This window comes from Seriola dumerili, unplaced genomic scaffold (genome assembly GCF_002260705.1).
Source record: "Seriola dumerili isolate Sdu_G_001 unplaced genomic scaffold, Sdu_1.0 BDQW01000230.1, whole genome shotgun sequence".
Classification (NCBI taxonomy): domain Eukaryota; kingdom Metazoa; phylum Chordata; class Actinopteri; order Carangiformes; family Carangidae; genus Seriola; species Seriola dumerili.
In genome coordinates, this window is record NW_019174485.1 from 145,253 (window position 1) to 171,716 (window position 26,464).

Here is a 26,464-nt window from a genome sequence, read left to right on the forward strand (position 1 = left end):
CCTACTGTTGTCGCATCTTGAAAAACGCAGTCGCTTAGACAGCTACACCCACCGGCCGCTGTCAGAGTGAGACTGACACTATTTCCATCATGAATTGCTCATCACAGATTCATTACGAAGTAGTGTGATCGACAAGAGGCAAAAGAAAACAAAAGCTCAGAGAAATCATTTTCTTTTTTATTAAAAACAGTATTGCTAGTTACATAATTCATTCATAAATGAGAATGTGCAACTTTAAAGAGCCAAGGCAGAGATTAAGGTGTAGCCCAGAATCTGATTTTATCCATTAGTGTTCCAGTATCAGATGAGTGTGTTGGAGGATTTTGTTTAGCTAACTTATTTTGCATTAAGACACAAACTGAATGTTTTCAATCAAAACATAAAAACTGATTGCATATGCGTTCACCCAGAGCACCCAAAACAATTAAACCCAAATCAGAATATAAAAAAGAAATACATAAAATCATTAAAATTAACAAATATTCTCTTGTATATATAGTTTTAATGTGCTTTTATTTTTTCCTCCACTTTATCTAATAGCAAATTCTGGTCTATGCTTCCTTATACAGATTTTCTACCACAAACCCTTGCTCTCCTCTGTTCTCTTCTTTTAGTTGGTCCACTCTTGAAGGCAACTTGTTACTTTGAGAAAATGAGGCTTCCTCTGTCCTGTTTCAATTGGCATGGAAAACAAAAGGAAAGATTTAAAAAAAAAAAAAAAAAAAAAGAGGGGAGGTGGTGGGGACACAAACCCCCCCAGTGCTTCTTTTAATCGTCCACTCAATAAGTATCTACATCTCAGTCGGCACTAAGAATATGCATTCTGCTACAGAAAAAGCACTGTACTAAAGAAACATGGGCAAAAACAGACAGTACTGTGTCTTATCCCATGTACTGTTCTGTAGTCTTAAAGCCAGGTAGGCTATGGGTCTGTGAAGCAGTAAATTATACAGAACTCAAGAGTTTTTATACCTTCGTTTAAAAAAAAAAAAAAAAAAAAAACAATCCCAATAACAAGAATCAACTCTCACATACAAACAAGTTCATATATTCCATTTTCTCGCAGAATAGAAAACTGCTGAGTTCCATATACAGTATTCTCAACCAATAACCTGCTGAGAAAAAGACACCTTGATTGGTTACGAAAGTCATGTTGAACACATCCATCAGACCTATCCTGAATAAGCGAGGCACTCCAGTTAGCCCACTGTTAGAGACCGTCTTGTATGTACACATTCATAAGATTATAGACCTGTGGATAAAAGGAAATGCACCCACTGAATCATGTGATATCTCCCCAGAAATTACAGAGGGGCTTACATTTAAGAAAGAAACGTAGCACAGACTATACTGTCTATTCCAATGAGGTGGACAATCATTTCTCTTCTGTACTTCTGTCCCCTTTATATCTATGGATCACAATCAAATACAGAAAATGCAGCATCCCCATGCATCTTAGTGATGGTCTGTCACCGACACAAACTGCGTACAAAACAAAGCAGGTGACAGTTTTCAGTGTAGCTGCTGTTAAAAAGTCTGAGTGTGTGAAGTTCTTGCATTCAGTATTGGCAGTCGCAGCAGTAGCCGTGTCATTTGGCACAAGTACATTACTGTGGTACAGAGCAAAGCAAGAAGAGGAACAACAACCACTACCAAAACAGAAGCAGAAGGTTTACACATATCTGATTAATTGATAAACACTGGTAGGAAATGATGTCTTGTTGTATTTAACCATTAGAGAGAAAATGACACAATCCCTCAGTTTCTTCAAAACAGACTACAATAGCAATTAATGTAAAATTTCACCAAAAAGAGTCCTTTTCTGATCCCAACAGTTCCTTTTAATTAGTTTAATAATAGTTCAATAAGTCTGTCCTCCGACCTCCAAAAATTACAAAAGTCCTCAGATGAAGCCAAAGTCTCTGCTTTTTTGTTGAAGAGAGCTTTAGTGTCGTCCAAGCAAGTCATAGTGTTGTCATGTAGAGATGTAGTGTTGTTGCCACAGTAACTGATTGAGTGGTTAGCTTTTCTTTTTTTTTAGTTTAGGACTCGCAGAGCTTAAAGTGGTCATAGTGTCACATCCGGTTGTCCACAGGGAGCGTAGATCCACATCAGTTTTCCGTGTGGTCTCGTTAGTGTCAGCTGAGATGGAGGAATGTAACAGAGAGAAAGAGAGAGAGAAGGGAAGCTGCAAAAAGAGTTAAGGAGGGAAAGAAGAGTTGAGTGTAAAAGGATGGAGTTTAGTCCCATCTGTAGCGTAGTGGTCCCCCGTTGTCAGTTCAGCAAGGGCAGTAGGTGGGAGGAGGCTGTCGTCTTGTGATACACACAATCAGTTTTTCTGCAAGAAAAGAGGCACAAGTGTGGGAATCGATCATGTGCAGCAGCTAATGTAAGGAGGTCAAACCGTGACGAATCACACGTTTAAAATTCTGATTCACAGCAGAGGCTTTCAAATAAAAAGAAAAAGAACACAGTACAAACTACATTACACAATAGTGGCTGCAGGCAACAAAGTCACCACATGTTAGATAAAAATGACACAAACTGCGCAGAGAGTGCAGAGCGCAGAGAAAAAAATAAAAACAACATCTCAGGAGAATTAAAATCAGACACTTGACACTTTTCACCAGCAGGGGGAGCAAAAAACAGTCCAACTACAGTACAATGGAAGCTCATTGACAACACTGGTCACTGTCAAACACACAAATAGTCACAGTTCTTAGTACATAACTAAGATACTAGGCCATACAGTGAGCTGAGAGGAGCAGCCGGGGGGACACACATACCATGCACTGACATGCAGTGTGACAGTGGGTGTAGCCTAACCATCGTAAGAATCCATTAGAGGCAAAGAGGCCTGCCTCTCCCCATACATCCCTCCCTGAGAGAGAAAGACAAAAAATAGAGAGGAGTGCGTGATAGAGAAAGAGATAGAGAAGGGGAGAGAGTCAAAAGAGGAGGGGGTAAGTAAACAAAGAGGATTAAGTGTGAAAAACATGAAAATGAAACAACAGCAAGATAGAGAGAGAAAAATGTGGAGGGAAATAAGGCATCAGATGAGAAAAGAAAGAAGGGTTACAAAAGATTAGTTTAATGTTAGGTCATGTTTTAGGGGAAAAAAAGAACACGGTGAGAAATTATGTGCAAGACACACATCAACCAGAGTGCTTAAACGAGACATGCATCAACATGCTGTCTGTGGGTGTGTGTGAGAGCATGTCCGTTCACACGGTTATGTTTTTAGCTGGAAGTGAGGACATTGGTCTATATATCATGACATCTGCAAGCCCACAAGGTGTGTAATTTCTAGTTAATTGAATTTTTTTTCCAACAACTTCAATCTTTTTGATGATGATTTGATAATGATGTGTCCCAAATTCACAGGAAAAGGTAATGCAAAGTCTAACAACATGGAGATGATAACAAGTTACAACCTGTGAAGGACTGCTCTACTGATAAGAACAAACTTAAAAAAATTATCATATTGTCTGCTCTATTATTCTCAATTGTCTGTTGGAAGCACATAAAGTTATATTGGGGTTAGGAAAGGGAGATAAGAAGTATTTAGTAGAGTTTATGTTAAGGAAGGTAAGTAATTCTCATTTAGGTGCAGTCATGCAGGGCTTGTGTGTGTGTGTGCGTGCGTGTGTGTGTGTGTGTGTCCAGTGTGTACCTGTACTGCATCTTTGTCAGCAGGTTCGAGTGTGTTATCCAGAGTGTTCCTTCTCCCTCGTTGGTCCAGTGTGGAGTAGGCATCTGAAGAAGAGAAATAAATGTGTTAAAGCAGAGGTGTGTGTGTGTGTGTGTGTGTGTGTGTGTGTGTTTATTGTTTTCACCCTCACCTGGTCCCAAGTCATTCATTGGAATCATTTCCCGGTCCCCTTTGCCGCCTGTGTATCGAGGACACAAACACAGTAAGCATCAATGTCACCGTTTGTCTGTGAAGTTAAATGTTTCAGTTCCCTCAGAGAGTCAGCCGGAGCATCTCTTGCCAAAGACAGAAGTGTGTAGGTGTGTGAGTGTTTTGCCAACGTTTCTGAGTATCAGACATGAGCCAGCTAGCATTTGCAAATATATAGTTTACGTTACTTTGGTGTGTAATGGGTGGAGTTAGTAAATTTTAAAGTCAGTGCCAAAGAGCTTAAAAGATCTTTTGAAGAAATTAAAAAGAAAGTTTTACAAACATGGAGGTGATGGACAACCATAGCTGGGATTATCTGAAATGCCCCAGTGTGGTAAACCCTTAAATATCTTGCATGCCAAGCAGGTTGAGACAAACGTAAAAATTAACTGGAACTCTTAGTTAACACTGAAGCCAGCCTATTATAGGAATTACTTGTAAAATGCAACACACAGAAATGAGCACAGATATTATTTCAGAAGAGCAGGGATGTCATGAGAACCGATAGTTTGGCACCAAGTCGATGGCAAAATTCTGAAGATGTGATGTTACTTGTTTTTCTGCAGTACCACAGGTACTGTAGATGTCATAGGCACTGGAAATGTGATTCTTCTGGGACTGTGGAGGGCAGTATAATAATCCTACAACCAAGGCTGGCTGGCAGATCATCAGGGACAAGTTATAGAAGATCAAAAGCCAGTATGTAAACGGTGCCACAGATGCTATTCTATCAAATTCGATATTGAGAATTTCATTGGTATTAGGACCAACTACCTGGTACCATGATATTCCTACAGAAGAGCCGGTTCTTTGAAACACTAGCACAGTTATGACTGTGGAGTGACAGAGAAAATCGCACTTTAGACCATTCAGAGCCATAACTGTTCGTAACGCAACATGAGCAGTCAGACACAGCTCAGTTTGTACTGGAATACCAAAAATGATAACATGCAATAAGGAGCAAAAATAGTTCACAAAGACTAAATTCAAAGTCCATTAAAATCACAATAAATGTGTGTGTGTGAATGTATGTGAACCCAGAGGGTTATTAAATTTGAAGGAGTAGTGAAAAATAAGCCAAATACTTGCTGCTGTACAAACAACACAGACGGAAGATCTAAGGACAAAGACACTTATGGACAGTTATGTCCACTACACATGCAAATGTTTCCCTTTCACTTCCTCACCTTTGTCTATGAGCGGCAGGGTACTGTCCTCATATCCTCCATTGGCTCTGGTGTTGTTGCTGGGAGGGTTTAGGTTGACCATGAAGTCCGTCTTCTTCCAGCCGTCCTTCTCCAAAGTGCGCCGCAGTTCCTTGTAGCCCCACACGGTCTGCAGCACCAGGCCAGCGCCACGCACCTCCCGCTCAGAACGATTACTGATGATCCCAGTGGACGGGAGAGGCAGAGAGAGGGAATTAAGATAGAGACTCATAAAGGACCCATAAAGAGAGCAAGTAATTCAAAACTGCGAACAGAGAAGTATCTCAAAATCCTTGATCAGCCCTTACCCGTCCTTGTTAATGAGCACCAGTCTCTCAATGCCCTGTGAGGCCCTGAGGGTCTTGGCTGCTTCCAAACTAGAGCCCAGCACCTCATGAAGCGTGCTCAATACCGACACCACCGTCTCCTCTGACAGTCCTCGCACCGGCTGACTCTGACCACCACCGGGCAGGTTGGCCACCAGGTGAGGCACCGCGTGTTTACCTAACAACACAGGAGTGGTTAAAACATCAAAGCACACTTCAATACTGACACTGTGCACTTGATACTATAAACCTCTCTATTACACCCCGGTTAAAATGGTACTTTTAAATAATGTGACTTGCTGCGACACACAAAAAACACTCTAAGCCTCACCCAGTAGATCTCTGTTGCGTGCATCAATGGCCAGGTTGCGGAGGGCTCCAGACATGGCTCGGACCACACGGTCGTTTCCATGGGCCAGCAGCTCAGTCATCATGGGTAGACCCTTCTCCTGGCGCAGCAAGGCACGGATGTATCGTCCATACTGAACAAAGAAACATTTTTATTAGATTAAGGGACTATATAATATGTCTGTGACAGACTGATGGCCTGTCCTGCGTGTACACAGCCTCTGGTATAATGCATGTTGGGATAGGCTCCGTCCCCCTACAATCCTAAACAGGATAAGTGAATATAGAAAATGAATGGTGAGTAAAACATTCAATGACAGTGGACAAACTTTGACTGCATTTTCATGAAGTGCATTATTCAGATGCTCATCCTGCATCACACACATGGGCCGATCCAACCAACACATGCTGAAGGCGCTCCTGAGTAGACACACCACTGTCTCTTCCACTGTTTTCAAGTTTTATAATTGCCACTATACACCACTAGTAAGTAAAACACACATTTGCACAGTCATGTTCCAGGTGGTTTCTCTTTGCAATTTTTAATTACAAATTTTTTCTACCCTCTGCCATCTGAATGTACTCGAAATATATCCATAGAAAGAAGTGCATGAAGCTCCATTTTTGGCTAAATTTGCATGAGACAGCAAAGAGGTCATACAGTAGATTTACAGCACCTGGTGCACGCCGTCAGAGCTGTGCAGAGATCTAGGTTCATGTTGGCTCAGATTCTAGGACAGGAGTTACGACGCACAGGGAGTGTTGGTGCCATAGAATGGAAAAGGATGATAACAGATAACAGTTCTTACAGTCCAGCGGCCGGCACACAGGTTCTGAACAGCTCCAGCCGAGGCCTCGAGCACAGTGGGGTTCTTGGACTCCTTTAGGAGAGAGGTGTAGATGCGGACCACCTCCGGCTGGTACAACAACTCATAGCCTACAGGAAAGAGGGAGAGAGTGGAGAGGAGAGTGGTAGGAGAAGGAGTGATTGATGGGAAATAATCAGAAGAAGCAGAGGGGGGAAAGACGAAGAAGTATGGAAGAAGGACAGAAGTAACAAAGATTGTGAGCAAATGCATATTTTTTCCTCGTACAATACAAATAATGAAAGTGAAAGTGAGTCAGTCATTACCTTTAGCAGGTGTGGTCCTCTTTGGAATGTCTATTGTATCTGCAGCGGTATCCTCATCTTTCCTACCTGGAAAGAAATATCAACGTTACAGTCCTAGAAACACATAACATCTAAATATGACAGATTCATTTTAGAGAACTATATCTACTGTTAGTATTTTTTAAGTTTGGTTAGATATGCGTTGTCAGGGGAAAACAGAAACCAACCAAAAACTGAGATGCATGTTCTCTTCTGAGAAATTCACTACAACTCTGTCAGTGAGGAGGAGGCGTGCATGTTAGTACTCAGACAATACTCCAACCTGTTAGCTCAGCTACTCAACTACTGCTAACACTAAGACAACAGGCAGCGGAAGCAAAGTGCAGTCATACAGAGGTAAAGAGCTTACCTTTGGAAAACCACTCATCTGTAGCCCAGCGCGCAAAGAGGAGAGAAAAATGGAGAGGAGGGAGGAGAGAGAAAGGGGTGAAGAGGGAGAGAGTGGCAGAACAGGAGGAAGAGAGAGCATTTGAGTAAGAGGAAAGCAGCCATAATTGAGCCACCCAGTCAACACCTGATTACATCACAACAGCGCCACTGCCACCACACACAATCAGTAATGTGACATGCGTGACAAGTGTGAAGGCCAAATAAAGCGAATCAAAGCGCACAACAGTTCATGTAATTCACACATCTCAACTACTCTGTACAGTTTGAGATGTTGTTGCAGTGATATATGTTTTTGCAACAGACCTGAAAATCATGAATACACAGAAGAGCAATTTATCAAACTTAAAAGCTGATATCTAGTGAACCGGGACATTTCTTCTGCTCCCCCCAATGAGTATCACAGCTTTTTTGGTTACAGCAGGTACTCTGATGCAATCTTCTCTTTCATACAGTGGTTGTATAATTTTGTTTGTTACATCACACTGTAGACAGCTGGTCTGGCCCTATGTAAAAGTCTAATTACAGTTAACCTGAACATTTTTTCTGTACAGATTACTATTGAAAAGTAGCAATCAACTCAGGGTTCTGGTTACTCAATGATGATATATTTTGCAGTATTCTAGAGCTGAAACGAATAGTTAATCATCAGAAAGAAAACAAATTCACAAATATGTTGATAATCGATTAACCATTCAGTCATTTTACAAGACAAACATTCTCCCATTCAGCCTCAAATGTGAGGATTTGCTGCTTTTCTCTAAACTGAATATCTTTGAGCTTTGAGCTGCTGGTCCAACAAAACAAGACATTTCATTTCAGCTTGGGCTCTGGAAAATTATGTGGATTGGATATGGTTTTCAATTTTTTTTTATATTTCATCAACTAAACAAATCATGTGTTCAAAGAAAAATATTGAGCAGATTAACTGATAATGAAAATCTTTTATGGCAGCCCCACAGTCTGTTGTACATTTGTTTTTCTAAAATGTTATATTGTTGGATGGTCACTGACTTTGTGGATTTTTTACTGTACTATTTTTCACACTGCCTCGTTATATTCAAGAAAAAAAGAAAATCTGAAAAAGGCAGGAAGCTAGCAAGGAGGATATAGTATCTGAATTATTAATATGAATGTTGACAGATGGTCTTTGCCACTGAAAAATAATTTTATTATAACATTGGCAGAGCCACAAAACAGTAGAAAGGAGGTTTGTATTTGAGAAAAAACAAATCAATACTCTCAGTGAAACACAAACAGAGCAGCTGGAGAGAGCATGAGCTTCCTCTCAGTTGGGGAAATTGTTAACATTCCTGTGTGAGTGGTTTTGTTTGTGCGCGTGCGTGTGCGTGTGTGTGTGTGTGTGTGTGTGTGTGTGTGTGTGTGTGTCAGTATTAGTCTAGTAAGACACCATTGAAAACAGTGACATCACTGCAAACCTACCTTTGCCCTTGCGGGAGCTGAAGCAGCCACCCTTCTGGCTGGAGGGGGCAGGGCCCTGGTTGATGGGCGCGGCCTCCTGGTAGCGCTCACAGCCAGGGATTTCACGGTGCACCTGATAGGACAAGTTCCTCAGCAGACACACGCTGTTCTCTATCAGCTGCAAAGACGGAGGGAAAACGGTGGGAGAACAGAGATGAATTAAAAATGAAGAATTATCAAAATTCAAATTCTCAACCTGCCAAGTTTCTCATAAGGACATCAGATCACCTATTCACAGTAGATAACATGCCACTTCACGTTTCACTTATTCTTTAAAAAATGCCTGAACTTTGAGCACTACCGAAAAGATAAACTTTATTGATCCCACAAAGGAAAACAAACTAATTGCTTGAAAGGTTTAATAAATAAATCCACAAACCTTATTGTCGACATCTTTACAGTCAATCTGGGATTGGACAATGTACATGAGTGAATCGACCAATCCTGTGCACTCCCTCAGCTTCCTCCTCGCCTCGCTTCGCTCCGAACTCACATTTCTTTGGACGAGTGGAAAGTTGAGAGGATGAGAAACAAGAATGTAAAGAAAAATAAGGATTAGCAGAGTGAACTGCTGAAGAAATAAACAAGGCAGTTAAGGGGGTAAAGGGGAGAGGAAAGAGTCTCTACAAAGGGATTCCAGCACACAATGCCTGAACACATCCCCAAGAGTTGTTTGAATGAAACTCCTGTTAAAACTACTGCTTTACAAAGAGAGTACAGTTCGACCAGATCATGTTACAACTCTGGACCAATTTCTTCAATTGCTCTGCGATTGAGTGCCACTTAAAGATCTAACAGAACTGGATGGATGGAAAACTGAGACCCAGTTAGTTCTTCATTCACTGATGTAGAAGAGACATAAAGAAAGGACCATGAAGGAGAAAACTCTGTGGAATGATATTCAGCCTTCCTCTTTTGTGCTGGCCTGTTTTTCCTCATGACAGACACACCCTCTCACACAATAACAGGACACATTCCCCTTCGCAGCAGGGGGCCCCGATTTCACTTCACTGCATAGTTCAGGAAGTTTATTTACATGTTGCAGTGGGCCAACAGTTTTAATATTAAACTACAGATTAAATCAAATCACAACTGCAGCACATAAGAGGGCAACATTTCTAAGGTCAGGTGTAGTAAATCCTCTCTATTCACAAGAGGAGAAAGAAATGAAAAATTAACTTTGAAGTAAGCACTTCAATCAGAGTAAGATGGATTAATCAGTGTTAGATCTTCTACCTCATCACTAAACTTTTATATGACACAATAACAGAGCAGCTGGGCAAGTAAATATGAGCACCAGAAAATCCTACCTCTGTCTGCCAGCTGCTGTTTGACCACGAAGCTGGCCAACTACAAAGTGATCGTGGAGCTCACCACATCCTGTGTATTTATGAGGTATGTTGCTGACCTCCATCTCATTCGTATCTTGTGTAAAATTCTTGGCAAATGAATAACAAAAGTCATCTGACCCAGATGGCTCAGCCTCGTGTTGAGACACAGGTATAAATAGATGTAAGCATTATGAAGCTACATGTCAATGGCGTTAAGAGTCTCACCTCTACAGCTTTACTAGACTTCATCATCATGATCATGCTTGAAGACATAACTTGTCAAACAAGGATTTCCTCTAGTCTTTTTTAATATGCCACTTATTAGACTATGTTTACTGAGAGCACAGAACAGTCATCTTTCTCTTGTTTTTAGTGAGTTCAAACTAGTGCTTGTGTTAAACCTCTCCACACTGAACTGAACCGACACTTCTTTGTGCAGGGGAATGAATGATATGATGTATTTCTCCTACTTGTATATAAGGTGCAATGAAGAAATGTCAATGTTGAGTGTATATAAAAACAAAAAATATAGGTAAGAAAAAGTATGAACTAAGATCACCATACCGCTGATGCATTCTCAATATAACATTATATACCAAAGATACCAAATTCATTTAACACATTTAAAACCAGAAAACAACAGAGGCTGCTGCATACACAGTGTTCTCATACATGCTCGACAGGCTGAGTTACTACAGTTAATACCCTGTGTTGTTGTTATTGTTTCCTGAGCCTGCCTTCTTCTTCTCTTCAAGTTTGACTAAAACACTTGTCGTGTTATCATACTGTCCTCATCAGTCCTGGAAGAATCACATCTCCAGTACCTACGTTATCTCGGTACCTTCAGTACCTGTGGTACTTTAGAAAGACAAGTATCGTCACACATTACCAAAGTGTTGGTTCTCGTGACATCCCTATGTAACAGTAATGATCTGTAGTTTTTATCTGACATTGCAGGTCTTTAATTCCAGGATCTAGTCATACTGTGTACTGAACAATACTGTCCAGACACCTTCTGCGAATACCAAACTTTTTAAGTCTTCAAGATCACCAAGTTATTCACACAAACTTTTCTACACCCACAAGTGAACACTGTAATTAACCATGTGGTCAAGGGGAATGCATAGATAACGGACCCAGAGGCTAGAACATACTGTTTACACTGTTTAAGTCAATGCCCCACTGTCCTCTACTCTCCCCCTCCCTGTAAACTCTTCACCCTCTCCTAATCGCTCCCGGTTACTGTAAGGCTTCAGTTCAGCCAGAATTTCTTCTTTAATAAATAACTGACATTTAACCCCAAAACATTTTAATGAGAACTATATAAAATTAAATAAGATATCATGTGTATACATTCTAGTAACCAGAGAAAAGGCTTCTGACATGCACAATGAACCAGATGGAGCATTCCCTTACAGACTTTTGAATTGATGGACTTGCAGTGAGTTCATGGTGCTCATTGGCTTATTCTTATACTTTAGAAAAGTATATTTTACCTCAGTGATTATATGATTATTAAAGTGCGATTACATTTTTTGGCAATATGGGCCAGTTTATTCTGATAAGAACATACTGACTGTACCATCACTCTGGTTATTAGTGGAACAAAATGCTTCACATGAACAGTTACTTTCCTTCCTCCATTAAAATCCAACAGGTCTAATCTGTTTTATGATACTACCTACATCCTTCCTTCCTTCCTTCCTTCCTTCCTTCCTTCCTTTCCCCCTACCTCAGGCAGCCTGCTGTGTTGGTGAGGGCCATCTCCCACTCAAGGTGTCTGGGCTTGCAGTTCTCCTCCCCGCCCCCTGCTCCATTGCTCCCTTTCTCCCAGCCTGAATGGGGCACCATCACCTCGTCAGAGAGGGCGTGCAGTGCATGGTCCACAATTTCCATTTTCACAGAGTCATGAGACGACAGGTTCCACAGCGTCCCTGGGAAAAAAGAAAAGTTAAATATGTAAAATTGTCCAGTTTAGTAATGCAGCTTACTCGCACTATTGCCAACTGTCACTTTAAAACAGCCCTAGAGAAAATAACAGCTTGATGGATGGACAGACATGTTTCCTGATTTGTGAGAAATTGTTTAAGTAATTTTAAAGCAAAAATGTGACGACTCCAGGTTCTCAAATGTGAAAATGTGCTTTGTTTCTAAGTCTTAAGTAAAAAAAACTGACACTATACAAGACTTAAAATGGCGACATCAACAGAGCTGCAAATAAATTCAAACAATGTGAACAAACAGTTGCTTTGATTGTTTTTCTTATCATTTTATGTTGTCATTATTTGCCAATAAAGATTAAGGGGTGGGGCTAAAAAGGAAACATTTGATAGTCATGTTTATATAGATGTGTTCTGATATGTGCTTCTAACCTGTGATAGTGTCAGTGAGGTCCTGGTCATGGGTTTTCCTCAGCAGCCTGACCAGAGCAGGCACTCCATCACAGTTCTTGATGGCGATCTTGTTGTCTGGATCTTTGCCGTACGAGATGTTCTTTAGTGCTCCACAGGCTGCGTAGTGAACCTAAAGCAGAAACAGTTTAATGAGCGATTAGTCATGAAGGAGGATCACAGAGAAAGCACTTATTTCACTTACAAGGGTTTAGCATAGTAGTAGAAAACAGAGTCATGCCCTCATAACTGTTAGATAGTGGTATGAAAATGACATGGCTCTTGGCAGGGCTATTCATTCAAGTAATTTCCTATGATTAATGTTGAATTTGTTGGCCATGTTTCTTACCTATTTTCACTATAAAACAACGTTAATATCAGCAACAAGTTAATCAACGGCAGATAATCAATATCCCATGTCATATTTCTGATACACTTTCACATACATTTTGAAAAAGTTTTCATGACATCACACTCTTTGTCCTATTTTGTATCTCAGCTTTCCACCCAACCACACACACACACACACACACACACACACACACACACACACTCTCTTTGGAACCACTTGAAAACGTTAAGAGGATTTCTGTCTGACCCACTTCTCCAGTCAGCAAGTCACACCAGACTTCAAACTTGTCATTGGCTGTAGAGCATGAAATGTGAAGTTAAGATGCTTCTTTGCTTCGAGAGTGGAATGCATGATGTGGTTTGCCTGGTAATGCCCATACAAACATCAGCAAAACTTTGCCACCGCTTGGCCTAAATGAAAGGGAATCGTAAAAAAAGCCACAGAATGTTTTGGCTGAAACCATATTTAGCACAAGTGTTGACCTCCAGGATTTAACCAAGAGAAGTCAAATACGTAATGCTTATTCCTCTTTCTCATGCATTTGATATTAAGGCGGAGTGTCACGTCTAACCTTGTCCTCATCTCAGGCCAATGAATTGTCTCAGTATTACATAAGAAATACACTACATCCCTTAAGCCTCACTTTCCCCCCACCTAGTCCAGTTATAACACACTAACAAAGTAAAGAATGAAGTGAAAGCCACGGAGGACAAAACCAAACTGACCTCTTTGTTTGGGTTGTCAAGCATAGAAACCAGCGCTGGGATGCCTTTCAAACGACGCACATCAGACTTCACCTGGAAAACAAAAGGATGCATGTTAGCAGTGGATGTAGATGAGGGGGTCAAGTAAAGTCCAGTCTAGTTTTTAAAACAGGTCCTCCACTGTCTTATCCCTGAACTAAAGATCTTGACACATCCACCTAACTAACCCATTCTAGTAGAACTTTATTTGCCATCACACACAATCATTTTTAGAACATACATGCATACAGTACATACATAATTAATCATCTTTAATTTCACCCTCATACTCTTGACAACTTAACTGCTCCAACCAAAAATGAGGGCTACTCTACTGTAAGTTATATGAACGAGCTTTAAATCAAGAAGATTGTGCTTTCACGTGTGCGTCTCTTACTTTATCATTCTTGTAGGTGAGATGCTGCAGGTATGCTGCTGCGTTGCTCTTGACAGGGTCGAGCCTGTAGTTGAGCATGGCGATGACCTCTGGCAGCTCTGGCTGACGCCAGCCCCCGGGGCCTGGACCTTTCCTTAGAGTGCTGTCCAATGAGGCCATGCTTCCTCTTTCACCCTGGGCCAGAGGTGCTCCTCCACCCCAATAGTACATGTCCCCTGGACCGCTCATGTCACCGTCCAAGGTGCCCTCATAACTCCTGAGGATGAGGGGGAAGAACATATGAGATCGTACACACTTATTGACGACACATAGTCATCTATAAATACAAACGCAAAGGAAAATTTGATACCGGAGTTTGCTGGATATTGGCACTGATATCCCAATTAAATTAGATTTAGAATCAACTCATTTCAAACCCCATTCAATTTGATTTGATTCTTGCTGGTTCGGTTATAATCAGATAAATAAAGCTTCTCAGAATTTATCCGGGGATCTTAAATTTCTGCTGCATTTAACAAATGAGCAACACTGTTGTCTCCTTGAATATGAAACTGTGTAAAGTTCTTCATTATAGGCTAAACCTTTAACACGTTTCCAGATTTTAAAACTGTTTACCACTGTGAGAAAAAACTTGTAACACTTACAAGGTCAATGTCATTATGCAAAAAAAAAAAAAAAAAAAAAGTTAAATGCTATTCCACACACCTACACATGTACTGTCAGTAGCAGATGCTTCTACATAGTACAGACATCCACTTTAATGATCAATGTGAACACAGACAGGGTAGAAACTGAAAGTCTGCTCACTAAATCATCTGCACTGTTAGCACTGACAGCACCTCAGCCTGATACCTGCAGACAGCTGGCTAAACAGACTGACTAGAGTAGAATCCACATGCTGTTCATTTAACTTCCAAGGCTTGGTATCTTGTAGCCAGAGATAAAATCTCTTCAACAAGGACAAGCCCAGACCTCAGAACAGGTTGCAGTGTTTTCATCCGTCTTGTAGATGCGATCTTTTGATTCACTATGAGATAGCTAGAGTTGGCACACCACCCTGAGTCATGACAGTCCTGTAAAATGCAACAGGTCTGCATAGTCTGATATGGTTTATGTCACAGTTTAGGGGAACTGTCATGAGCCAAGGCAGTTCATGCAGCAGTTATCAACTACATTACATTTTAAGTAGATAGTAGTAGTAAATATATTACACATCATGCAGCCCGAACTGAACCAGTCCCAACAAGTAACCACTGCATATACATGACACATTTAGTGCAGATGTACATGTTTACTGAGAAAAGGTGCAAATACAAAAATCAATCTTGGGATTTTAAGAGTCAATACTGGATCATTCAAATAAAAATCACAATGTATTTTTTCCTTTACTACACCTCTTCCTGAGTATTTCAGTAAATATGGAAGAAAATTATCTTGAGCACTTCACTCTCAGAGATGACTCACAGACAATCCACACAGTGTATACATAAAGAACATACATCCAGACGTTAGTCATCGCTTAAACAGAGATGGGTCACCACAAAAACACACATTACTCACCCGGTCCTGCGTGGGGGCCCATGGGGGAATGCATGGTGGTTGCGGGGAATGGTGCTGAAGTGCATTGGGTGTCCCATGCCATAGTCAGGCTCATCATAGCCCATGCTGCGCTGATCGTCCTCCAGACCGTAAGGCTCTGGAACAAACCTTGGGATGGAGGATAGCTCCATAGCACTTCCCATACGGCCAACCTACACGGGGACAGGAATTAGTATCTAGCAATACAAGATACAAGCCCAATCGAAAACCTATAGCTATTGAACTCCTATTCGATTCTTCACATACATCACAGAAACAAATCACCAAGTCTCAGCAGAGTAAGTTATAATCCTGCTAAAAGGAAAGCAGCAAAGCAAGTGATGCAATGATTGTTGTACACACCTGTGGTTGAGCAGCATACGGATCCAGCTGGTTCCTGCTGGGGGCTCTGTAGCTTGGATCCAGAGTTCTGTATCCATCTGGATGGACTGGTCTAAAGAGGAGAGAGAAGCAGAGGGTGAGGAAGAGACTGGAGGGAGGGGAAATATTGGCTAAAAGATTATCCAGTTAAACTGTGACAAGTTATTGTCTACTCTGCTTTGATGGCTTGAATCCTACAGTTTCAACAAACATGGTACCTGTAGCGATCATCCATGCGAGCGCCCCTGGTAAGGCTTGCGTAGGTCTCAGATGGAGGTCCAGTGCGGTATTCATCATAGCCCCCTGGAGGTCCATAGTGGTAGTTTCGGGGCACAGTGTGAGTGGGGTAGTCCATGGGCACGCCTCCACTGGGTCCCTGCCTGTAGACCCGGTCCATGGGTGTAGTGTAGCCCCCCATACCTGTCACTGAACCTCCACCATCCAGGGAAAGTGTGTCTGACACAGAGGGGATGACTGTGCGAGTGGTGGTGGTCTTCACTAATTTCTTTACCTTAAAGAGCAGGGAGAGGGGAGGTGGGAGAAAAGATGTTAGTGCTGAACATTTACAAGCATGAAAGATTGTATGTTAGCGATATAATCCAAAGGGATATCCTCCACTCAATCACGACAGCTGCAAAAAGATCCTAGACAAAACTCATAGCTTTTTCTGCCATCATGTCACTTCAGTAGTGATGTAAACCGCACACTCTGCAGCGAGCATTTCTATTTGCTTCTCATGTTACCGTGGTTTCTGTGCGCCGAGTGGTTCCATCTTCACTGGTCTCCACAGAGACGACAGGTTGGGACTCCTGGGGTTCCTCCTGCACTGTGAACGTCTCCTGCACCACCTGACCAGGCTCCATCCTGAACTACACACACACACACACACACACACACACACACACACACACACACACACACACAACAAATATAGGTTTCACATGGGGCATCCTGAGGGTTAACTACCTTAAAAATGAAACAGCTGGATCTGGGAGGGCTCTGCTGAGTGCTTACGTGATGTGTCCCGTTGATGTAACCCTCGTTCAGTGTCAGCCTTTCTATGTCTGCATCACAAGGAATGCGGCCGTTCTGCAGAGAGAAAGAAATACACATGAGGGGATCCGATACACACGCACAGATATAAAATAATAATTATGCAAGAAGTGAACGTCAGTGACGGTTTAACGTTGGGTTCTGCATGAACCGTAAGAATGAAACTACATGAACTCCACAGGTATGTAAACATCATGAACACAAACAAACAACACAGAGGCTTTCATGTATACACTCCTCACTGCTAAACACAAACAATGAGGTAGTTAAATGGAACAGACTCATTCAACAGACTTGAACAAACATAAATGAACTATAATGGTGGACTGAACAGATGAACAAAACTAGTAATGAAATGAATAATGACCCACAGAGAGATAAAACCTCTGTCTCTTGTGTGTCACCACCACAAGCATTGCCTGCCCTGGAGTGGTGATGGGTGTGGTGCACTTCCCATTCCAGCCACAGGGTGAGCTCTAAGTATCTCTACTGCCATCTCTGCAATTTTATCTCCACAACATAAGAGGATAAAGGGGGCGCAGCCTGGGGGGGAACTGCTCACCACTGATTCAAGGATGAAATGCAGTCGTCTGTGACTAAAAGAAATTATGTATTTTCACATCTAAAAAACAGAAATAACCTGGTGAGAACTGGAACTACTTCCCGGAGGGGCAATGACACCTTGTTGAAGTGCAACTCAGCCCAGACCAAGTTACGACGACACACATTAAGCAAATGAGCACGCTCTTTAAGGTAGATTAAGGCTCGGTCAGAGGGAACAGTAAGAAAGTGCCGGGTAGATGTGAGCGTGTGGGAACCTGTCACTAATGACTGAGGTCGTGTTGCATTGCCTGGGAGAGTGGCAGAGGCATGCCGAAGCCTCTGGGCTATGTAAACACATACGGAGATAAGAACCAGCACAAGCTACATTTCTCTCCTGCTCTCACTAATACACACACTCTACCTATATTTCTGCCCCTTATCAGCCACAAGAATCACCTGGGACTGGGATGTGTCCTGGTAAATGTGAGCCTACATGCAAGAGCGGCAGATAGACAGATAGAAAGTGAGTGTCTGGGAGAGCCTGATTGTTTATTTTCAAAGGTTGCCTCAGGGCCAAAAGTGTGTATGTGTACATGTGTAGGCCGAGTTATTCAAGCACACTAATGGCCAAGAGTGTCAATAAGGAAGTGACAGAATGAGCGCGAATGGGTGTGTGCGCCTGCATGTCTGTCTGTCAGGTAAACTCAGAGCATGAAGTCACTCATAACTCTCTGAACTAGGTAACTGACTCAGCCATGATGAAGAGGGTGTGTAAGCAAACGGCAGAACACATTTCAGCTGTAAAACAGACTTGGAAATCAAGAGTTTTATTTGGAATCACAGATGAACTGGGTCTGCCTGGACTGTGGTCCTAGTTAATGGACTCTGCTGCACTGAAAAAGCAGCTGAGGTACGATTTTCTTACACCAGAAATAAATCAAACAAACTATAAATAAACCAGCTGGTTGGCACACTGCAGCTGCACGGGTAAATTCTTGATGATGGTCCAGGAAAAGACGACAAAAAATTAAATATCAAACAAGACGTCTCTCTGCATGCAAACGCCAACGGACATGTGAGGACAAAGATGAAGTGTTGTACTTTGTTGTTAAGTTTGACAGGACGGATGATGATGATGATGATGATGATGATGATGATTATGATGATGATGATGACTGACTGACTTCGAAGGAGACACGGATGTTTCTGAGAAACACCGATGGAGGAGGGAAAAAAATGCAGGATTAAAAGCTGCGAGGAGCAACAGAGGGTGTAAATTACCTCCTCACGAAGGCTTCATTGGAAGGGGATTTAGTCAATTTGTTTGACTCAATTTTTAACTTCAAAAACTCAAGGTCAATTTCAAGTGAGCATCAAAAGTCCAGCCTGATTAAAACCCACAGGAGGAGGTATATTTTTCCCCAGGCTTCGATGGGGTTCTGCTGCCATCCAGCCAGTCCACACTGATGGGATGGAGGGTGACCATGGAGATGACATGGGATGACATCGGGTCAAGGAAGAGTGAATCCGAGGGACTTTTCAATGGAAAGTGTGTGTGGGGGTGGGGATGGGCAAGGGTTTGTTCCATGTTACCTGCATGTTGGGGAGGGGGCGGGGCAGGGTGCCGGCACAAGACCTCCGCTCCTCCTCCAGAGCTCGGCTCAGCATCTCAAACTGCCTCTCCTGCTCCCGCACCGAGGCCAGCAGGGAGGCCGTACTCGCACACTGCTCCATTCACACGCTGAGAGCAGAGCACAGGACAGGACAGGACAGGGTCAACACCAGAGAGCAGGAAGAGATTCAACCATCACCGGGATTTCATCAAAGAACAGACAAACAGCAAGACTGAAAAACCCAAGTACAGAGGTATAAAGAAGGGCCTAGGCCCAGTGCAGATCTAGGAAGGCACACAGTGAAGAAGTGCTAATTAAGTTGATATTTAGAGTTTAAAAAGCAGCAGGAGCTGACGCAGGGAGGCAAAGCAGGGGAAGATAAATGAGGGAAGAGAGAACTAACTGGGGATATAAAGTAGCAGGTACAGAGACAACGTGACTAGAGACAGAAAAAAAAGCGAGAAACACAGCGAGAACGAACAGCAGGCATAAGGGAAGAGCTCACCACTTGAGAATTCATCGGAGAAAAAAAAAGAAAAGCGATTATTCATTCAAATTCAAGGTGAGAGGAGCATGAGCAGAGCAGGGATGGAAGTGAACTACTCTCACTTTTTCAGTGCGTTTCGTCACCTTCTGCTATGCAAGGTTAAAAATAGAGAGAAAGTGAGATACATGACGAGAGACAATTACAGCATGTTTTCAGCCGCAGCATGCGGAGCTTGTTAACACTTCACTTCATTCCAAGGATGCAGAGCAAGTGAGGAAGGATGAAGACGACGAGTGTGAGAGGGCTCAGAGGATTTATTCAGCGACTGTATCACACCATCAGGTTACACCAAATTTGAAAATCCAGAGGTGTTTTGAACTGAGGTTGTGTGCTCTCCACAGCAAGGAAAAAGGGGGCAAGCCTCGTTTTTTCTCTACCGATGTGCATTTAATGATGAATGCTGAAATGCTCGATTAAAATTAATCTAGAAATGCAATATACACTTTATATTATACTTAGTGTAGTTTACTAGTTAGAATATGGATGGTATTTCATCAGCATGCCATCCATTTACTGTAACAGGAGATTAAATGAGGGCCATTTCTTTATAGCTTGGCTGCTATTATTTCTGCAAACTCACAGGAATAAATGAGTCTTAAAATTGCAGGAAAAGTCATAAAACTGGAGCTGGTCAATGACCTTTTTATCATGCATTTGGCTTTTACTCAGCACTTCAGAGTAAATGAGTGCAATCGCAGCAGAGACCAAGAGCTGCACAAGAATGAAAAAAAATACAGTTTTAGTCTCATGGTGCCTCTTTGCTGAAAAAGATTAATAATCAGGGCTTTTATTATTTGAGGACACAACTTTAATACATGGGAAAACTTAAGCTCCATGTGGTTTACAATCAAACTGCAGTGATATCAGACAAATTCATAAGAACAGATTTACTCTTGATCATTAAGTTGATCAGTTTTTTTTCCACTTGATAGAACCTTTCTGCTGCTCCTCCTGAAATGTCACCTTCCTTACATGGAGAGTTTAATGATTATTCAAATTGTAAATTTCACCAGAAGGGAACACAACATAGTGAAACTTGAATTTCAGAATAACCAGCTGAATTACATAACCATTATTATAGAAGTAATATATCCTGGTAGACAAATACCAATGATTCATTGTGAAGCCATACAGAAAAGTGCCCGCAAACAAGCTAAGCAAGAACAGCGAAGAAAGGAAGAAGAAAAGTTTGATTTTAAACATCAAACTGGCCTTTAAGAAGGAAATGCAGTCTAAACACATGCCACAGATGACCTAAGGCTAAATTACAGAGGCATGATAATAAATGAACGTCACTCCATCCCAAATTAAGGCAATGACAAAGTCCTTTCCCTCAGACATTCTGGTGAGGGAGGAATGAGGAATCTGTGGAAGATTACTTCAGCAGTGTCTGTCTAATAACGGGATGACATGAGCATGGCTCATCTCCAAACCAGGGCAAAAACCATTTTCTACTTCAAAGTTCACTGACTCATGTAGATCAAATCTGCTCTCCATCCGCGCACACAGGACTGGCAGAGCGAACAAAGGCTCCTGTATTAAGTCTGAGTGTGCACATACACCAGCGAGAGTGTGTGTTCACAGCCGTGAGAGTGTGAGTGTGTATGTGGGTCAGAGACTAAATAAAGGTGGTAAGTGTGTGTGGCTGACGTTGATTTTATCCTTGAATACTCAAACAGAGCTGTGGCAAGTTCTGGTGAAGTTAACGCTGCTCCTTGTTTCTTTTCATTTGTGTGGAAAATAAAACATACATTGGTAGACAGAGGCACAGATGAGCCACACAAAAACACACACGGACACAAACACACACAGCCATTGTCATACATTCCACAGTGAGATTTAGCGTGTCATATCCTGTCTCAGCTGTTGGAAGCTGTCCTAATAAGGGAGCCCTTCACTCTTTCATTGTGCTGCTCTCATCCATCTCTCACACAAAAGTATTTTCTTCCCAACCAAACACTTCAGTCCTGTAAAAGGGAGAGTGGGAGCGGTAACCTTCTCTGACCCAATCAGGGCGGCCAACCACAAACCAACAAAGTGCTTCTATAGTGGATAATGCTCACAAATTGAAAAACATTTTAAAGTGGGTATATGTAGCCTGTGTGTAAAGCTTTGAGTGCATTCAAAGTTAAACGTAAACCTTGACATATCAGCAGTTATTTGCTGAAATCCCACACACATAAAGAAACACAGGTGACTAAAATGTGGCAGAAAACGAATAAATGTCTGCTGTGTCATGAAAGTTGCCTAGAGCAGTCGTCAAGTTTTACATTGGGGACCATGAAAGATGAAACACTGACACCATGCATCAGATAAGTCAATACACCACAGTCTGAGCTCTTCTTTGCAGCTCTGTCAAAACATCAACACTTTTTTGAGACCGTAGAAGAAGAAAGTCTCTTGTGCCTAAATGCAACAGACTGACAGACCCACAGAGCCTCTATAGCTATGCAAGCCTCACCGCTAACATTCTTGTGGCAGGGTGCCGTTGCTTGTGAGAGTTTTAAATGGCTTTAGCCACTTAAAGCCCGGGCATTAGTCATTAATCTATTGTAAGGCCATTAGCAGCAACGCTAAATCGTGTCTGCTAATGGGATAGCCCTGGAATTACACTACTAAGCCACTTACTATCCTGAGCCAACACACAACACCACAGATGTACACGTACTGTTAGTGTCCACTGCTCACTGAAGACCACACTCACAGTCAGTGTGTTCGTCTATCAGCCAATGCCAACTGAGTATTGTGGCTGCATTGTATTCCTTCATTATCATATGCTATCATTGCTATTTCAGGGACTTAGTCACTGGTGGTTGTGGCAGGGTGACATGGAATCTGTTCCAGTCCACACACACACACACACACACATACATACACACACACACACGCTCGCACACACGCTCACGCGCGCGCACACACACACACGGTGAAGCTATGGCAAAATGCTGTTGTGGCTTGGCCAAATGCTCCGCTGACTCAGCCTCATTTGAATGGTCACATAGAGATTTGGCCTCTGTGTGTGTATGTGTGTGTGTGTGTGCGTGCGTGTGTTAGCCTTGGCCCACGTCCAACGACTACTGCCTTTACCATCCTGACTTGAAATCATGAAACTACCCTCCCCGCTCCCATCACCCCTCTCCCATGTGGCCTGCAGTGTGGGCACAGTGTGGTAGCTGCAGAGAGAGCGCACATGCACACACGCCCACCCACACTCAAATTCACTCACACACTCCACACAGACTGCTCAGGGACCTCTGCAAGGCCAGCTGTCTAATCTACAGGACACCAACTTACTATTCTTGGTGAGGAAGGAAACGTCCAGGCAGCTGTAAGTGAGAGAGCAGAAAAGAGGGAAAAACTGGACCAGTGAGTTCAAGTGCTCTCACAACTGACTAGAGCAAGGAGATACCTGGATACAATACTGATATGAGGATGGATTTCATCTGGATTTTCTGTTGTTATATCATGATAAAGCTTTACTGCACTACTTGCTTGGCCATCGCACCCTATTTGTAATGAATTTGACCTCAGTGACTATATCCTCTACAAAAGGACACAAAGAACACGCATCTATGTCACACAGCAGATGCCAAATGATTCATTATAGTGGCTACTGATTAGGTGATAATCTAACCGATCACAGGACGAGACTCATCCATATCTAGGTGAGTTTCCACAAAGACCAAACAATTTGTTCATAATCGTTAACTCTGACAACTGAATTTTGTATAACAGTAACACATTATGTTTTTATCACAAGTCCACTGAAAGTCAACAGATGAAAATATTGCATTGTCACCCAGCTGTAAAACATTTTCATATCTTATTTAGTCGATATATGTCAGCTCCATGTCTAGACTTCACGGCGGTCTTCACTTCAAAACTCATGTAAAAATAATAAACAATAAATAATGAAAATTCCTGGTCAATCGCTATTATGGAAAAATGGTCCAACAAACAAAAAACTCAGTCAGTGAAGATTTACTCCCGGTGAACTGCAAACAGTGTGACCGCCACTTAACAAGGAAGTTGGTTAAATTGCTGCAGTAAAAATGCAAACTGGCTCTCAAGCTTTCCAAGAAGTTAACCACCAGCACTGAGCAAGGGTGCTGTACGGCAGTTTAGCTCCACGGCTTAAGAAAAGTCTGTGCACTTTGATTTCACTCTGTGTATATTATCACACAGGTGACATGTCCTCCCCTGAATGGGCAGTGTGCTGACGTGCTCACCGTTCAAATAAAAACATGACTGCAGGTGTAACCGTTGGAGGTGGTGAGATAAAGAGAGACGAACAGAGAATGAGAGAGAGACACAGACAGGGAGGAGGAGCAAATATAAGAAAACCCCAGCTTCTGTGTGTCAGAGGGACACACCCGTGGTGTGCTCTGAAAGCCCGTCATTACAGAGACTCACAAATGATAGCCCTGGTTAAAAGAACTGGCTGAGCAACAAGACTTCAGCCCCCACAGACAAAATGGCTAGGAACAAATTCTAGACACCAAAAGAAATGTCCAACTTTTGACTTTTTTGCCCCTCCTTTTAACATCTTGCAGAGGGGGTATTTCTGAGCAAATAGCTTGTCCAAACTTGCTCACAATCTCTTCCATCTCTGTCCCAGCAGGTCAAAGCAGACATGCCTGCAGGGTATTTAGAGGAATATGCCAGGCATGTCCATGCTGTACTGTAACTCACCGATCAGCTGACTATATCATTGCAAATCAACAATTTAAAGTTACTTTAGACAAGCTGTCAAACATATCTCAGGTTTTTCTGACGTCACACACTGAAAGTACAGAAGATCATGATTACAAACTGAAACCAGCAAGCTTAATCCAGGAGTGATCCACTGAAACAGATTCAGCCAAGTCCCTCTGGTTCACACTGAACAATTGTAAGCTGAGAGGGTGTCTGAGTTGCAAGCCTCTTGACAAGGGACTGAAATAATGAAGCAACAAACAGGACTGCCACCTTACCACACCCCACAGATCCAGACCCACACAACAGGTTCTTGCTTTTGTCCCTCGCGGCTCCACCACCACCACCACAAATCGTGTCTCCCTCCTCTACCTGGCAGACCACATCAAAAGGCAGCGACTGAAACACCACACAGTGTCTATTCACAGTAGACACGCAAAAATGAACAGAATTCAAAAGGCAATATGCCAAAAATCACACACCTTGAGAGGACAGTCACCTAAAATGCACCGAGCAGCACCTCTGTCCGCAGAGAGTGGGCGATTCAAGTACAGCACATAATAGGAAATTGATAAGTAAACCGAGACTGGACTTTGACTCCTAAATTGCGGTGTGTGACGCGACGTGCTGGCCGGTCACTTCCGTGTACTCTCACCTGTCCTGAATACCTCCTAGGTCGGAGAAAACAGGCGGAAAGCTCTAGTGAAATCTTTCTGCTTCAGTGTTTAAAGGCACAAACAGAAAACACGCAGTGTGAAATGTTATAACGTTATACACCTCCCAGCCTCCCTCAAACTACACCACTCATGTAATAAATTGATGTTAGCTATGTAGTGTCACGTTAACTGGATAATTGACCGTTTTAACCTTTGTTATGTAGACCATGTTTAACTACATGTTTAAGTTTTGTTAAACTTTTTCCAAGTCCCACTCTAGATAAGTTATTCATCAAGCTAACGAATGGAATACACCGATGCTAGTTAAATTAGCTTGTGCTATGGTGGCTAGCCTGCTAACGCTGCGCTACAACAATCAAGTTCGCCAAATTAAAACTCACTCCTTTTCCCACCTACAACAATTCTCAACCAGCAGCACCGAGCACAAAACACCAAGAGACAGGCCATTACCGATTCTGGAGACTGTTAGGCTTGTTTTTCAAAGTCCATAAGTGTTTGCGAGGAGGATTCAGGCCTAGCCTAGCCGACCGCCGCCGCTGCTGCTGCTGCTGCTGCTGCTGCCGCTGCGCTGACACAACCGAAACCTCGACCCGCAGGCTCGGAGAAGAAGTGAGTTGGGATGAGACAACAAAAACAGCTCGGCGTGGTCGAGCAAACGGCGTGAAATGAAACTAAATAAACTGTCCACCACGGGGCGAGAGCACTCACAATGAAGACGGAGAATACACCCACCTATGCAATTCCCTATCTTCCGTGCCTTGGCTTGTTGATCACTTGTCTCTGCTCTTCCTCTCCGCTGGGGGGAAAGGGTGGGTGGGGGCGAGCGAGGAGAGGAGAGGAGAGGAGAGTAGAGGAGAATAGAGAGGAGAATAGAGGGGAGAATAGAGGGGAGAATAGAGAGGAGAATAGAGAGGAGAATAGAGGGGAGAATAGAGAGCGCGGGGTTGGTTTACAGGCATTATACGTCTTCATAAGCTTATCTGTCCGATAGTTATTGTTTATAGACTACATCAATTAAAACTGCAATTAAAAAAAAAAAAAAACAGTGCAATAATATCATACTGAAGATTTTGATCATTATTAATATGATTAAATTCTTGTTTAGTAATTGAAAAAATGATTTGTTAATTTACTTTACCTTCCTCAACTACAAAGAAAAAACAGGTAAATTCTTTGGACAAGTTTTCATTTTCATTTCACGTTTTATGCTATTAATCATTCAGCACATGGACGTATCATGATACATGCTCATTTGAATTCTGTAGTATCATTTTTTCCCTCAGCGTCTGGCCATCAAACGGCTACGAAACCTTACATTATTATTATATAAATATACATATAAAT

At 42.3% G+C, this 26,464-nt stretch overlaps 1 protein-coding gene across 6 annotated transcripts; it reads right to left on the reverse strand.

Annotated features, from left to right (window-relative positions):
* Window positions 1-156: 156 nt before the first annotated feature.
* On the reverse strand, window positions 157-25,910 carry LOC111229198 (catenin delta-1-like). Of its 6 annotated transcripts, none has more exons than XM_022755414.1 (23): window positions 25,853-25,866; window positions 19,182-19,329; window positions 17,007-17,081; window positions 16,736-16,861; window positions 16,211-16,503; window positions 15,975-16,065; window positions 15,594-15,784; window positions 14,034-14,289; window positions 13,619-13,690; window positions 12,524-12,674; window positions 11,884-12,085; window positions 9,200-9,317; window positions 8,782-8,938; window positions 7,301-7,318; window positions 6,913-6,978; window positions 6,590-6,717; window positions 5,764-5,914; window positions 5,415-5,610; window positions 5,089-5,282; window positions 3,843-3,890; window positions 3,674-3,756; window positions 2,787-2,881; window positions 157-2,338 (listed from the first exon to the last, which is right to left on the reverse strand). In XM_022755414.1, exons 2-22 carry the CDS (start codon window positions 19,320-19,322, stop codon window positions 2,822-2,824), a joined length of 2,817 nt encoding a protein of 938 aa, XP_022611135.1. In that variant the 5' UTR covers window positions 19,323-19,329; window positions 25,853-25,866; the 3' UTR covers window positions 157-2,338; window positions 2,787-2,821. The 6 variants fall into 6 exon arrangements, with proteins under 6 accessions (XP_022611135.1, XP_022611134.1, XP_022611140.1 ...); XM_022755413.1 differs by lacking the exon at window positions 25,853-25,866 and adding an exon at window positions 25,571-25,842; XM_022755419.1 differs by lacking the exon at window positions 19,182-19,329 and having other exon boundaries at window positions 25,853-25,910.
* Window positions 25,911-26,464: the final 554 nt, after the last annotated feature.

Coding starts and splice junctions, on each gene's coding strand:
- LOC111229198 (XM_022755414.1), bottom strand. CDS start 19,322: ATGGAGCAGTGTGCGAGTACGGCCTCCCTGCTGGCCTCGGTGCGGGAG. Junction 14,290..15,593: donor GGGCCCCCACGCAGGACCGG/GTGAGTAATGTG, acceptor CCTCATCCTCAG/GAGTTATGAGGGCACCTTGG. Junction 3,757..3,842: donor AATGAATGACTTGGGACCAG/GTGAGGGTGAAA, acceptor TCTCTTCTTCAG/ATGCCTACTCCACACTGGAC.